Raw genomic sequence first — 13,695 nt, 5'->3', positions numbered from 1 at the left:
AATTCTAATAATTGTTGTGGGTTCTGGCTGCGGGCACCCGTGACCGAACCCCCTACCTCGGGACGCGATGCAGGGACCACCGCCGTCGCTGTGGCGGCAGCAGGGAGGCGTTCCAACGCCGGCCTCCAGCGCTCCATGTCCATCCCCACCTCCGGGGATGGACCTTCAAGGGATTCGCCGATGGAGGGGGGCGCCCCCGAACACCCTCCAGCAGCATTGGGCTGCTGCCACCAGCATCGGGCCTCTGCAGGCACTTCCGGAAATGATCAGGCTTCCTGGCCCTTAGGCGCGAGGCCACGCCTCCTGAAAAGATTTAAAGGGGCCTCGTCTCTTAAATTACCTGCACCTGTTCCAGATGGGCCGGATGCAGGAGAGTACTTAAGGAGACTGAGGCGACAGTTTTTAGTTCCTTGTAAACCGGTGTGATATGTATATTATACAGGAACATCGGTATATAAAAATTAAAAATAAATAAATAAATAAATTCACTCGCTGACTTGGCAACGAGTCTGCTCGCTTCAGTGAGTCTCCTGGAGTCTTGGGTCCCTAGTTCCTGCTTCTACTTGAACGATTCTTCGGTGTGTGACTTCGGACTGGCAAGCGGTGATACTTCGGACTGGCAAGCAACGACTCTCTGATACTCGACCTCGGACTACTTTGACAGATCGTCCACCTTCAAGGGCCCACCTAAGTCCCAGCAGCCCGGGTCCCTATGGGCTCCTCCTGGGGGGACCGTGGGCTTCCAGTGGCGAAGATCCAGCTGGCCCTTGCACCGACTCTGCACCTCTTCGACCTCTCAAAGGTCCACCTAAATCCCAGCGGCCCGGGTCCCTACGGGCTCCTCCCGGGGGGACTGCGGGCTTCCAGTGGCGAAGAACCGGCCAGCTCTGACTTCGACTCCGCCTCGTCACCCGACGGGGGAGCCCGTGGAGCCATCTCCTCAGGTAGTACCAACTCCCCCTTGGTCCAAGGGTTCACATCTCTCCAGGTCATAACAATAATTTGCGGTAATCATCTCTATGCTGTTTATTACGTAACCGTTCTTGTAGAAATTCCAGCATACTGACACAAACATCATATTCTATATTTCTTTCAAAAAAGGTATGATAAAGAAGATAAAAGCAGTGTAATATAAAAAATATCGATTTTGTTAAAGTATGAAACTTCAGGGCCTTTGGGGCCATTTTAATATTATCTGATTGAACTGAAATTTTACAGAGCATATTTTTACACAGATTGGAACAATTTTGGGGGTTGCTCAGTCAGGTCAGTGACTGAAGGGTTGAGCACAAGTTTAATATTGAGATACATTAAGAAATACAAGGAGGTGGCAATGTTTTTGCAGATTCCATTGGTTTTATAGTACTAATATGCAATAGCAAATTGGTCACTTTTGTTTGGATAACTTGACATTTTCATACACACATAATTTACACTGATTTACAAGGTGGACTTACATGCATTAGTCTGCTTGGAACATTATCCCACCAAAGCTACCTGTATTTAAGTATACCTGCTAAAACATCCCCACACATTTCCTGTCAATATTTACTCACATTCTATTTAAAATCCAAAAGTAAGTGCAAATAAATTTCCAGCTCCAGGAATGCCTCGACTCAGTCTGGGTAAACTCACATACAAACATGATTTATTTATCATCCTGCTACACTAGTCCAGTCCAGTGGGTTATCTCCCCCTACTAGCAGATGGAGATACATAGAAATGACGGCAGAAAAAGACCAACTGGCCCATCCAGTCTGCCCTGCAAGCTCCGACACTTATTTTCCCATACTTAGCTGTTCACTGACCACCAAGTTCAGGGCATTTGTTGGTAACTGTTTGATTCAAACTTCCTGCCACCCCCTACCATTGATGCAGAAAGTAATGTTGGAGTTGCATCAAAGGTGAGCATAAGGCTTAATGGTTAAGGGTAGTAACCGCCACATCAAGCAAGTTACCCCGATGCTTGAAGAGGACACACCCTTTTTTCAGTAATATCATTCCTTGATACATAAGCTGGTGCTATACTGGCAATAGTATTTCTCTCTTTCTCTCTAGCTGATGGTGGATACATTGGATAGGTGCAGAAGGATTTCATGGCTCCCAGGTCTTCAGCCTTCATTGCTGTTCCCTGGTGGAGCTTTCTGTCAGGGCAACAGCTTGCAAGCTGATTTCCCTGGTGGAGCAGGATCTTTGTTCCTAGGGCAACAGTTTTCTTCATTGCTCCTCTAGTGGAGCAGGCCCAGACCAAAACTCCCAACACCTGGTTGAGCAAGATCTGGATCATGGTTCTTAGGATTTTCTTCGGGGCTGTTGCATTCGTGGTTGCTCTACACCCTCACTCCACCCTCTCTACCGCTGTGGCGACTCCCTCCAGGCCTGATGGACGGTTTGCTGCCGCGGCGTCTCCATGCCGCTTCTCTCCGGCGTCCCCGGACCGGCTCGACGCTGTGGAACCGCCATGTTCCTGAACACGTAGGGCGCGTGCGCTCCGAAGTATGTACCAGCAAGGGCGCAAACCTCAGGGGCGTCCCCCTGTATTGACGTCACCCGCTTCCAACATAAAAGGTCTTCACTTTCGCTTGTGATTTGAGTTAGCACGGACGGATGGATACGAATTGTCCAAGCTACTCTGCCTTCTCGGACTTACCAGAGGTACCCGCTCTTCGGGGGCCTCACTCTCTTTTCTCTATTTCAGATTGCATATAGGAACCGGTACTCGCTCCTCGAGGGCCCATGTTCCTGAATACTCTGAAGATTCTCTACTGCCTGGAAGCTATCGCAGATACAGACATTCTTGAGTTACCACTGATCTCTCAGAGTTTTCCCTGGAACCTGGTACTTGCTCCTTGAAGGCCTAACTCTTTCCAGCTACTGAGCCTCCTTAAGAACCTATGTGAAATTGTCATCTATTACTGGCTATGAATGCAGCATACCTTGTCTACTCACTATCTCTAGTCTTTCTACAGCTCAGCAACCCTGGGAGCGCAGTTCCAGTATCTGAGGGACTTGAGCCCTGCCGAGCATATCAGCTCACTACTGCCACCTCTGGTGGTTCTACTAACCTGTCTAATAAAAGAACTATCTGTGTCTATCTCCATACCCAAGCATAGCCGGTGGTCCCTCTCAGGATATCCTCCTGGGAGCGCTGCCATCTGCCTTCGGCACAAGGATTCACCTATTTACATTCCTTTCCAGCTGAGTACCCTCTCTAGCACTCCGCTGGTACAGATTGCCAATTCAGCAGTCTATATCATAACTAGATTGCTAGTTCCACCTACGGAGCATATCAGATTGCTAAACTCCTCCTTCCACGGGAGCCAGGCCCTAACAGATTGCAACTCCGCATGGTGACCATTAACAGATTGCTAACTCCTCCCACTACAGGAGTATCCAGCAGCAGATTACAATAGATTGCTAACTCCTCCCCTCTGGAGGAGCAAAACCTGACAGGGGCCTGATTGAGCAAAGGTCTGGATGATAATGGCCAGGTTTGTTTGTGGGCCTGGTTGAGCCGAGGCCTGGATCATGACTTCTGAGTTTCTCTGTGTGCCTGGTTGAATAGCATCTAATAGGTGACTCCCTTTGGGCCTGGTTGAACAGTGCCTCATAGTGACAATCAGGTTCCCCTTCAGGCCTGGTTGAACAGCACCTGTCAAGTGACTTCCAGGTTCTCTTTTGGGCCTGGTTGACCAGCATCTGATAAGCAACTCCCAGGTTCCTTTTTTGGGGCTTGGTTGAACAGACTGTGGTAAAGGGCTACCACGTTCCCTTGGGCCAGGTTGAGCAGAGGAGGTTTGGTAGAAGAGACCTTTGGCAGATCCCTCTCTACCTCAGACTTGTGGGTGTGGACCTTCCCCCCCTACCCCCACCCTTCCCCATGTTTGGGTTTATTTCACTTACCTCTGGACCAGTTGGGCTAGGTAGCAGTAGTAGCTGCTTTCATAAATAAATAAATATCCATGTGTGTTAGGAGGGCAGCCCTTGCTGGTGTCAGGGGGTAGCCCTTCGGCCCCTCCATATAAGCCCTTTCAGACTACAGACGGTGATGTGGACCCTTGTGTGGTGAGGCAGCAAGAAGTACCACCGATGAGCCTGACCACAAGTGAAAGTGCCAAAGAGGGACCTTGGCAGGCTTCATCTATACTAACCATTATTCCCTCAGGTTGAGCCCTCGGTGCAGATGGCCAGCAGGACTTAGGTGAATCCCAAGGCACAATCAGGTACAGGCATAAGCCAGGAGACAGTCCGGGGTTGAGGCAGGCAGCAGGCAAGCAGAATCCAGTAACTGATCTGGGGTCGAGGCAGGCAGTGGGCAAGCAGAATCCAGTAACCAGTCCGGGGTTGGAGCAGGCAGCAGGCAAACTGAATCCAGTAACCGGTTCAAGGTTGAAACAGGCAGCAAGCAGACAGGAGCAGCGTCTGAAACCAGGCACACAGAAAACTAGGTAGGAACAGGCTAAGGCAAGGGATCCAGGTCCAGGCAGGCTAAGCAGTCTTGAGCATGTGACATCATCATCGGGGCAACTACCTGACTCTCTCTCCAGAATGCGCAGAATTCTGCGCACTCACACCCTATGCATCTCTTCGATAGATCCTAGTAATACATGCGTTAAAGCGTGCAATGGCAGCTCCCTGCTGAGCAATGAGTGTCCGATGCAGAGGAGTCTGGGAAGGTGGCTGAATTCTAACAGTGTTGTCCTATAGCCTCTGCCACTACAGAGAGCTTACAGGGCCTCAAGCAGAGAATGGCCTTCTCCTTTCTGGAGACCCTCTGAGCAGACATAAGTATTCAGTGTCATGGTGGGACACTCAGTTGTCAGAACTCAGCCTTTCCTTAACATATCAAATGCTGCTGGCTTTTTCCCTCCCAGAAGTATATTTGAATGGTGGCCACTGGTGTTGTAGAGATGATCAACTCTTTCGGGGCGAGCTCTGCAGCGTAACGGGAGCATTTTTGGACAATAGACTCTGTGGCTATTCAAGTAGCCTGAACTTTAAATTGTTTATCCCATGCATGTGAAAGTCACAAGGCAAAGGTAAATAGAAAGTCCTTCTATCTAGGCAGTTTGCATTAGCCTAGTTCATACTGATGCCCATTAGAGGGCTGGGCAGGTGACCAGGGACAGAGAAGCTCTTTCATGATGAGAACCTGGTGAGACCACATGTTCAGCATAGGGCTTATTTTTAGAGGGCATCATGTTATTTTAAATATTTAACTGCCCCTCCAGCAAGACATTTGGGATACAATAAAAACATACATAATAAGCTTAAACATAAAAATATCAATCTAAACAAACAATAATGCAGACAAAATCAGATAAGACTTAGAATTAGCTGCAGTTTAAGCCATGCACAGAGATCCTGTTCTACGTTCACATTCCTGGTATGCTTGTGGGAAAGTGCTTGGGCCCTAAGTAATAAGTATTGCTTGCACCTCCCTCAGATTCCTGGAGTCCTGGTCCTTCTCAGTCTGGGCTCTTAAATCATTTTGTGTTGGGGAAAAATAAAGAGAGTTCCTAAGAGTCAGCTTCCAGGAGTCTTAGCAGGACTCTTCTTCTCTCTCCTTGAGGACCTTTTTCCACACAGAGTGTAATACTGTTCTGCTGTAGATTGGCTAATGAACTTTGGGGTCCTGGAGCCCTCCTCTACTGGATTCCCATATGGCTAGCAGGGGAACTGATTATGGTGCCTGATAGGCACTTGGAAAACCAGGAATAAGAAGAGTTTGACTCTGAAAGGGGATCCTTCATACTTAGGTTATTCTGGAAAGACTGGCTTGTTCCTACTTGTCCTTTGGGTTGATGCTGAAGTACTGGATATGGACCACAAGACAGAGTAACAGGTTCAGAATTTGAGGCTATCTTAGTAGGTATTCCCTTTCAGCGTTACTGTTTGGAGATGGTGTCGGAGGGTTGAGTTCCCAGTGATTCACACACTCCTGGAGGATAGTCTCCACTGGCCTTGTAGAAGAGTTAACCCGGGGAGGAGATGCTCTGTCCAGATATCAATCAGCCCAGACGGAGGGAGATGAAGATAAGAACTGTTGATATAGGGATGTCATCAGATACTCATCTGGCCCATGACAGGTCAGCAGGTTTCCCTCTTCCCAAACCAGTTTTAGTAGACAGCCAGATACAGTGATCCTACTATGAATGATTCCTTGCCCCAAAAGACCAGTGGTTCTGGTAAGGGCATGGGATGGGTGGTCCCTAGAAGTTGCCACACCTATGTTCCAGTGTTTGATGTTGTTCCCCTGAGTGTCAGCCTCCAAGATTGGATAGTAAAGGCACCTGTAGAGAAGCTTCCGAGTCTGATAGTTGTGTTTCAGTATCATTCACAGTTCATGGTTTTCCTTAGTATGCCTAATTGAGGTTTCAGAAGAAAAGGCTGGTGGTCTCTGGTACTCCATTGATCAGAAGGGAGTTGTCAAAGATGTGGGGGATGCCCCACTTCAGTATTTCAACCCTTGATCCATCAGTATAGACTAGAGGTTTTGGGCAAATTCCCATCTGAGAAGATTTCTAGAGGTTCTCCTTGGCCCTTTGTGTTTTATATTTGAGGAAAGCATTTCACTTTCAACTTCTGACTTGCCTTGGCAGCAAAGTCCTTCTCTCTTGGATCAGAAAGATTCATCTTAGCCTTATTTCGCTCTGTGCCTTGGCCTTTGAAGTCTAAGGAGTGTCAGTCAGCCTCATTCAAGGGGCCAGGGAGTCTTGGGCTGAGTGGTGAGCTGCGCATGATGTCTGGTGCCTTCCCAGTCTCTGGGTATGCTGGATGCTTGTCTTTGTTACTCGGCTAGGCAGAGGCTTCCTGACTCAGGCAGTACATGGTGTGAGACTTATTACACGGAGTTCCCCAAGATGGAGAAGTATCACTAGCTCCTGGATTCTGTGATGGGCGCTCTGTTTCTAATTCCTTGGAATCAGTGCCGTCATGTAGCTTCAGATGTCTCTGAGGTCCTGTTGTCCAAAGTACTGCAGGTTGTGTCTTCTCTTCTACTCAGTTAAGGATGGCCTGACCTGGGTGACAGGTATCATGATCTATCAAAGGAATGTGTCTGATCCTCCCAGATTGATTGTGAAGAGTAATCCTGGTGTGCTGGGGTGCTTTTATGTCATTCCTCACATAGCTCCAAAGAAGAAACAGGTGGCCCAATTATCTTGGTTTCCAGACTGTTGCAATTCCTTCCTTTAATAGTTGTGTATGTGAACAGACAAGGGGGCTAATGATAGCCCAGAAAGCAAGCAGGTTGTTCTAGTGAGTAGAGTTGAACTTACTGCGGTTTTTAGTAGTTTGTGTTGCAGAAGAAGCACATGTTTAATCTGACTCCCTCAACAGGAATACTTTGGTCCCCAGAGAAGATGAGCTCAGACTGGAAATGTTCCTGAATAGAATATAACATGAGGATACCTCACAGTTGAATCTGATGGCAAATCACAAGTTTCCAAGACTAGCAGATGATTCAGCCACAAAAAAAAAAAAAAAGATGAATTCAGCGATTGCTTGTGACCTGGTATAAGAGGAACCTAACCCTTGAGGAGTGTGTTAGCTTAGGAATATTCTTCAGCAATGACTCTTTCTTCTGGTCTCTCTTTAGACTAGATGCTTCTTTGAAATCTCTGGCCATTTCTCCCTGGTGGGTGGACTCCCTCCTGCAAAAGGGTTTGGAGCAAAGGCTGAGGTCTTAATTCCCTGGTGGTCCTGGTTGTAGCTATTTCATGGTACAGACACTAGATTCAGAGAGTTCGGTATTATATATTATATTTGACCTCCTCTTAGGACTCCGCTCCCCATTAGACTCTAGATCTGCTTCTTAGAACCCTTGTCTCCTCCTTACGAGATGCTTAATCCCATGTTCTGGAAGGCAATTCCTCAAAGATATATTCCTAATAGCCTATGCCCAGAGTTATGGACCCTAATTGACAGTGATTCTTCCTAGTCTTTCCACAGAGTTGGTCAATTTTAACCAGTGCCATCCTTATCCAAAGTTATTTTTACCTTCAGTTAAAACAGATGGTATCTCTTCCAGTGTCCCATAAAAAGGAATGCAATAGTAATCTTTCCCCTTATTAAATGTTCTTTCAACCTTCCTCAGGGATCTAAAACATAGGTAATCTCTTTTGGCTAGCTGATAGGCTTTTATACAGCAGACCTCATCAGGTGAAGCAGCTTCAGAATCCTCTTTGCCCTTGTAAATCAAGCAGATGATCCCCTCAGCATTTGTGAAGGCTCATCAAGTTCCGAGGGCACTTTGTTCTCATTCCAAGAGGGCTCAGACTTCCTTTTGAGCAGGGTCTGAAGCGCCTGCTCTGCAGGACATCTGTAAAGCAGACGCTCCAAATTAGATGTACAAGCCAAGGGAGATATTGCCTTGGAACAAGTATTCTCAGAATAGTTCTGTCTCCTTTCCACCTGTGTTGGAATGGACTTGGGGACATGACACTAGTTTTGGTTGGTGTAGCAGGATGATAAGAAATTTGGTCTCACATGTTAATTTTCTTTCTTTGAGTTCAGCTATACCAGTCCAAGACACTCCTGGGAATCCAGGGCCTGCACTGATATCCTTGGCAGAAAAAAAAATTGTTTTCACTTTTGAGGAGTGCTCAAGGCTGCTTCTGTGCTATTTTGTCTCTCCTGTTGTACTGCTTGGCGTGTGAAGTGCCATAGAGATATGTGGGATATGGTCCCTACTAAGCAGAGCTTGCTTCCTATGTAGAGCAAACAGACATGAGAAGTCTCTATTTTTTGTTCCTCAAGTTAAAAGCATTTTAGGGACAGTTAGTATTTTCCATTACTTTGACATAAGAATAATGGCCTCCGACAATTCTTATGTCAAAGTAATGATGTCACTGAAAAAAGGGTTTGCCCTTTGTCTCTATCTGCTAGTAGGTGGAGATAAACCACTAGCTTAGACTGGTGTAGCAGGACTCAAGGAAAGGAAATTAACAGGTAAGACCAAATTTCATCATTCACATGTAAATTTACCTGCATATTGGGTAGGCAATTTTTTTAAAAAGCCTATTTCTGCAGGTAAGTGTTTAACCTGTGGAAATACATTTGAAGATTACCTTCTTTGAGCGAAAGTCTGTTTCACAATTATATTGTGTGTTTAGCTCTTTTATAACCAGTCTTGGTGGACGATGGTAGAAATCTTGCATAAACTTCTTTATTAGTGACAAGAAAACAAACAAAGTGGCTCTGCTATTCTTTACAGTTCATTAACACAATTGCAATATCACAACTTAAAGTTTAGGAGTATTCTCTTTTTCTATCCTTCCTACGCTCCCTGGGCCTGGCTAATTATACACCTGGACCAGGATTCCCTGCTGTATTAGGCTTAAAATGGACTTGGCCAGATCTCTAGATCCGGTCCTTTAACGTGTTTTGGGGTTTTCTCCTATATATTCCTTCACAGGCCATTTTGTTATAAAAAGGAGCCTCTAAATTTTTAGAGCTAATTTAATTTGTACAAGGCTATGTTACTGTGTGTTCTGCAGTTAAATCTAGAGAAAATGTGTTTTCTTGTTTCATGTATGATCTTTGCTAAACTGTGAAATTGTCCATTGATATAACAGGTGCATGTTCTCCAGAGTGATCTAGATAAAGAGAAAGGAAGTGCTCAGAAGAAAATTCAGAAGCTAGAAGAAGGATTGGCGTAAGTTAAAAAGAAATTCTGATTTTATTCTCTGGAAAGTCTTTTGAGAAAACCTTACTTATAAAATAAAAAATTACAAAGATTGGTGAAATTGTTTTAGAGTTTCAAAAACTAGAAGCAATACACTTTCAAAATAATAAAAACAAAGGCAGAAAAATACTTACTGTACCTTAATGTAACTAATAAGCATTCATACTCTTGATGCAACTCCATCATGGCTCTCTGCTTCAACGGCAAGAGTAACGGGGAATTGGATCTAAGCAGCAACCAACGAGGACCCTGACTTTTACAGTCTGGGAATCTGTTAAGCATGGGGTAACCTGCACGGCACAGCAAATACTACTATAAGCTTGTGGGCAGACTGGATTGGACCATTTGGTCCTTTTCTGCGATCATTTTTATGTTTCTATGTTTGAACTACCAATGAAAAGGTGTGAGCTAAATACACAATTTAAAAAAAGACCTGCTATTTTTGGGTGCTCATAATACATATCCACAGTCTCCAGCGTGCCAGAAATAATCAAACTAAAATAAAAAAATAACCAGATTAACCGGAAAAAAAATCTTTTAATTCCCTTCATCAGCCACAGTTTCCAGATTTTCAGTCCTCATGCACTCTGATAGTGATCATTTTTTCAGGGTATCTGGTTCTTTGTGGAATTTTCACATATGCTTTTTTTACTCTGCCAGAAAGGGGAAGAGAAGTAAAATAAACACTAGACAGTCAAGTCCACAAACTAACTTAAAAAAAAAATGAAGAGGAGTCACATGACATGATATGAGGGAGAGGACATGACTTCTCGTTGCTCCAGGGTCTCACTCCCAAAGCGATAAGAAAAATGAAATGCGAACGGAAATATCTACTCTCCGGACATACCTTATCCGACCTTAGCGAGAAACAGAGCTGGCTGTCTGCTTGTTTGGGTGACCAGGTCAGAAATGGCTTCAAAAGCTGAAAAGAGAAGAAGCTCAAAACTGCCGTCAACAAAATGGCGGATGGAGTAAATCCTCTTCTTTCACCAGAATCCCACGAGCAAGCTTCGGAACAAAATAAGCAGGAGGTAGCAGCAGCAGTAGCTGAAGTGTTAGAAGAGAAATTTAACAAAATTTATGCTCTGCTCTCTGAAATGAAAAAGCAGGAGATAGAAACGTATGTGTCAGGGCTGGACAATCCCATGAAGGTCTCGGAATAAGAGGTTGCACAATTGAGAACACTAAATGTTAAATTGGAAGAAATGGAGGAGCTAGAAAATAGGTCCAGAAAGGGTAATTTACATTTTATCAGTTTCCCCGAAAGTATTCCAGATAATGAACTGGTTCCAATATTGGAGAATTGGCTAATTCATGCTCTAGCCTTGAGCGACAGAAATGGCACATTAAAATTAGAGCAGGCCCATAATCTGGAGGCAAACAGCAACTCATTATCATAAAATTTTTGAATTCTGCCCAAAGCAGGAAATTGTGCAGGCATACTGAAAAACAGGAATATTATGTATGAAGGCGTGCAAATATTGCTCTTTCAAGACTACTCCATGGCAGTTTTGGCTAAATGGAAGTTCATTTCCCCCCATCTGTTCTAAACTGGCTGAAAAGAACACTGATTTTTTTTCTGCAATTTTCAGCAAAGCTGAAGGTGTTTCATGACAATAAAATTGATAGCTTTGAAGCACAGAAGTTTATTTGGTCTCTTGCACCCAAAGGGAGGAATTAATGCAGTATGGCAGGATCATGGTTGCAGCCTGTTGGCAGCAAGTCACAGTGTATAATTTTTCAGACATCCTCTCTATTTATAGTACATAGTACCTATTTTAGTTCATTTTGTTTGTACCCTGGTTAGCTACTAGTTTCCTACTTGGGAGAGTTTATATGACAGGAGACTTAAAAGTGACTGGAAAATGCAGGTATGGTGCATCCCTGCTCTTCTATAGATGTATGCTTTAGCTAGCATGTGAGATATCGGGAGTGCATATTGAAACTAGAAGCATGAGCCAGAGGCTATTAATGGTGAAATGATGAAAGTGGACACAGGCACCATTATGAGTAACGAACAGCTTCAGACATACTACAAAGAGAATTTGTAAGATGTCTACCTCTGTTTGTAAGAAATATGCACAGGACATTCAGTGAGGAGACTGAAATTCTGAAGTATGTCCCAGTGTTGCTACATTTTTTAGGATATTTGGAGTGAACAATATCACATGAGTGTGACGACCTGAAGGAAAAAAGTTCACATAGTTTCCTCCTGTTTGTAACCCGGGGATATCACGAAATATGGAGTTTTTAAGTCTGCTAGAATGTTGAAGCCAAAAGAGGAAGTCGAGTGTTTATCTTCTTTTTATTGAATTGACATTTGGACATTTAGATCTATGTTTTCTGTTATAAAGTTATCTATATATTATATAAGGGAAAGAGGTCCCTACATACATTAGGCAACTTAGTACACCCATAGTTGGGTGGTGATTAGGTGGTTAATACATGGTTGAAGGGTTAGATGAAGGAGGGGGAAGGGATAAAGGGTTGTTTTCAAAGCTGGGTGGAGAATTTTGGAGCTGGAAATTGAAGAGAGTGATGCATGAATTCTTTTTCGATTTGAAAGTTGCAATGGAGTGTAGACCAGATCTCTTGTCGAAAGAGGGTCAGGGTTTGGACTGGGAGATTCAGACCCTAAAGGTTGGAGATGAAGTGCAATGTTGCATCTGACATTTCCTTCTATATCAATCATAAATTGTATGAGTACATCATTTATATGCTGCACAGCCTGGAATATAGAAGGAATAGGCTCTGTGGTTGTGTTATAAAATCTTTCAGGCCCTACAGAGAGCAAAGACACATATAGCTATGTTGCAAGAAACACAGCTGGATAAAACAGATCATCAGAAATTGAAGGGGCAATGGGGCCGATGCAATACAGTGCGCCTCTACAACGCACATCCAACGCGGAGTGAAACTAATAGCGCTCATCACATGCAAATGCATGTGAATGAGACTATTAGCTATTCACTCCCAATGCAAAAAATAAAATTGCGTCTAGGGCGCACATTTTAGCGATCAGAAAAAACTTAACGCCTGCCCGGAGCAGGCTTTAATTGCTGAGCACTCCTAAAACTAGTACAGAAAAGCAGAAAAAAACTGCTTTTCTGTACTGCCTCTTATTTAATATCATTGAGATATTAAGTAGGAGGAACAACTCTTTAAAAAAAAAAAAAAAAGCCCCGGCAGTCAGGTGCAGGAAGCGGATGCTCAATTGACAAAGGTCTGTTTCCTGAACCCTGGCACATCCACAGGATAGGAAAACAGATGCTGATAAAGTCAGCGTCTATTTTCCGAACCTGACTGCTGGCACCAAAAGGCGTGTATAAATCAATATTAAAGTGTCGGGCACTTAATATTAATTTATTCACTCCTTCACTTATTGCCCATTGGTCCTTTTCACTGACATTTGTCAGTGAAAGGACCAATCACCTTTCAGAGGGCTGTCCTGAAAGAGGATTGGTCCTTTCACTGACATGTGACAGTGAATGGACCAATCAGCAATAGGTGAAGGAATGAATAAATTAATATTAAGCGCCCGACACATTAATATTGATTTATACACTCCTTCTGGTGCTGGTTGGGACAACGGACGCAAATTCAGCGTCCGTTTTTGTAACTGGTGGACAGCCGCCGACAATGGACCTCTCTCTGGCGCATGTTATCAAGGAGGCGCTAGGGGCCCTAATTTAAATATTGCATCACGCCCCCAGGAGAGGTGCCTGGGAGCGCGTTAGGAAAGCAGGAGCTGAACACTCAGCACTCGCTTTTAGCTCAACTTTTTTGTATTGGCCCCAATGGGTGGGAGACGTTTTTTGCTCACAGTCAGGAACTAGGGGTTGCTATACTTATTGGCAAAATGATAACTTTTTGAGGCAAAGAAAGTTATTGAAGACCCTGAGAATAGATTTCTACTAATGGCAGGCCCCTTGTTTAAATAGCTGTTGGTATTATGTAATGTGTACACATCAAATATATATAGTCATTCCTTCTTCACAGGTTATTAG

General features: G+C 44.4%; 1 protein-coding gene across 6 annotated transcripts in view; it reads left to right on the top strand.

Annotated features, from left to right (window-relative positions):
• CEP112 (centrosomal protein 112) overlaps nucleotides 1-13,695 on the top strand; it is a 1,022,051-nt gene that overhangs the window by 359,314 nt on the left and 649,042 nt on the right. For all 6 annotated transcript variants that reach the window (XM_029599329.1, XM_029599330.1, XM_029599331.1 and 3 more), the window contains one exon: nucleotides 9,579-9,658. In XM_029599329.1, coding sequence (XP_029455189.1) covers nucleotides 9,579-9,658 — 80 coding nt within the window. The remainder of the gene's footprint in view (nucleotides 1-9,578; nucleotides 9,659-13,695) is intronic.

Source organism: Rhinatrema bivittatum, chromosome 4, assembly GCF_901001135.1.
Source record: "Rhinatrema bivittatum chromosome 4, aRhiBiv1.1, whole genome shotgun sequence".
NCBI lineage: Eukaryota > Metazoa > Chordata > Amphibia > Gymnophiona > Rhinatrematidae > Rhinatrema > Rhinatrema bivittatum.
Note: the sequence above shows the minus strand (reverse complement) of the source record. Positions and strands in the feature narration are given on the sequence as shown.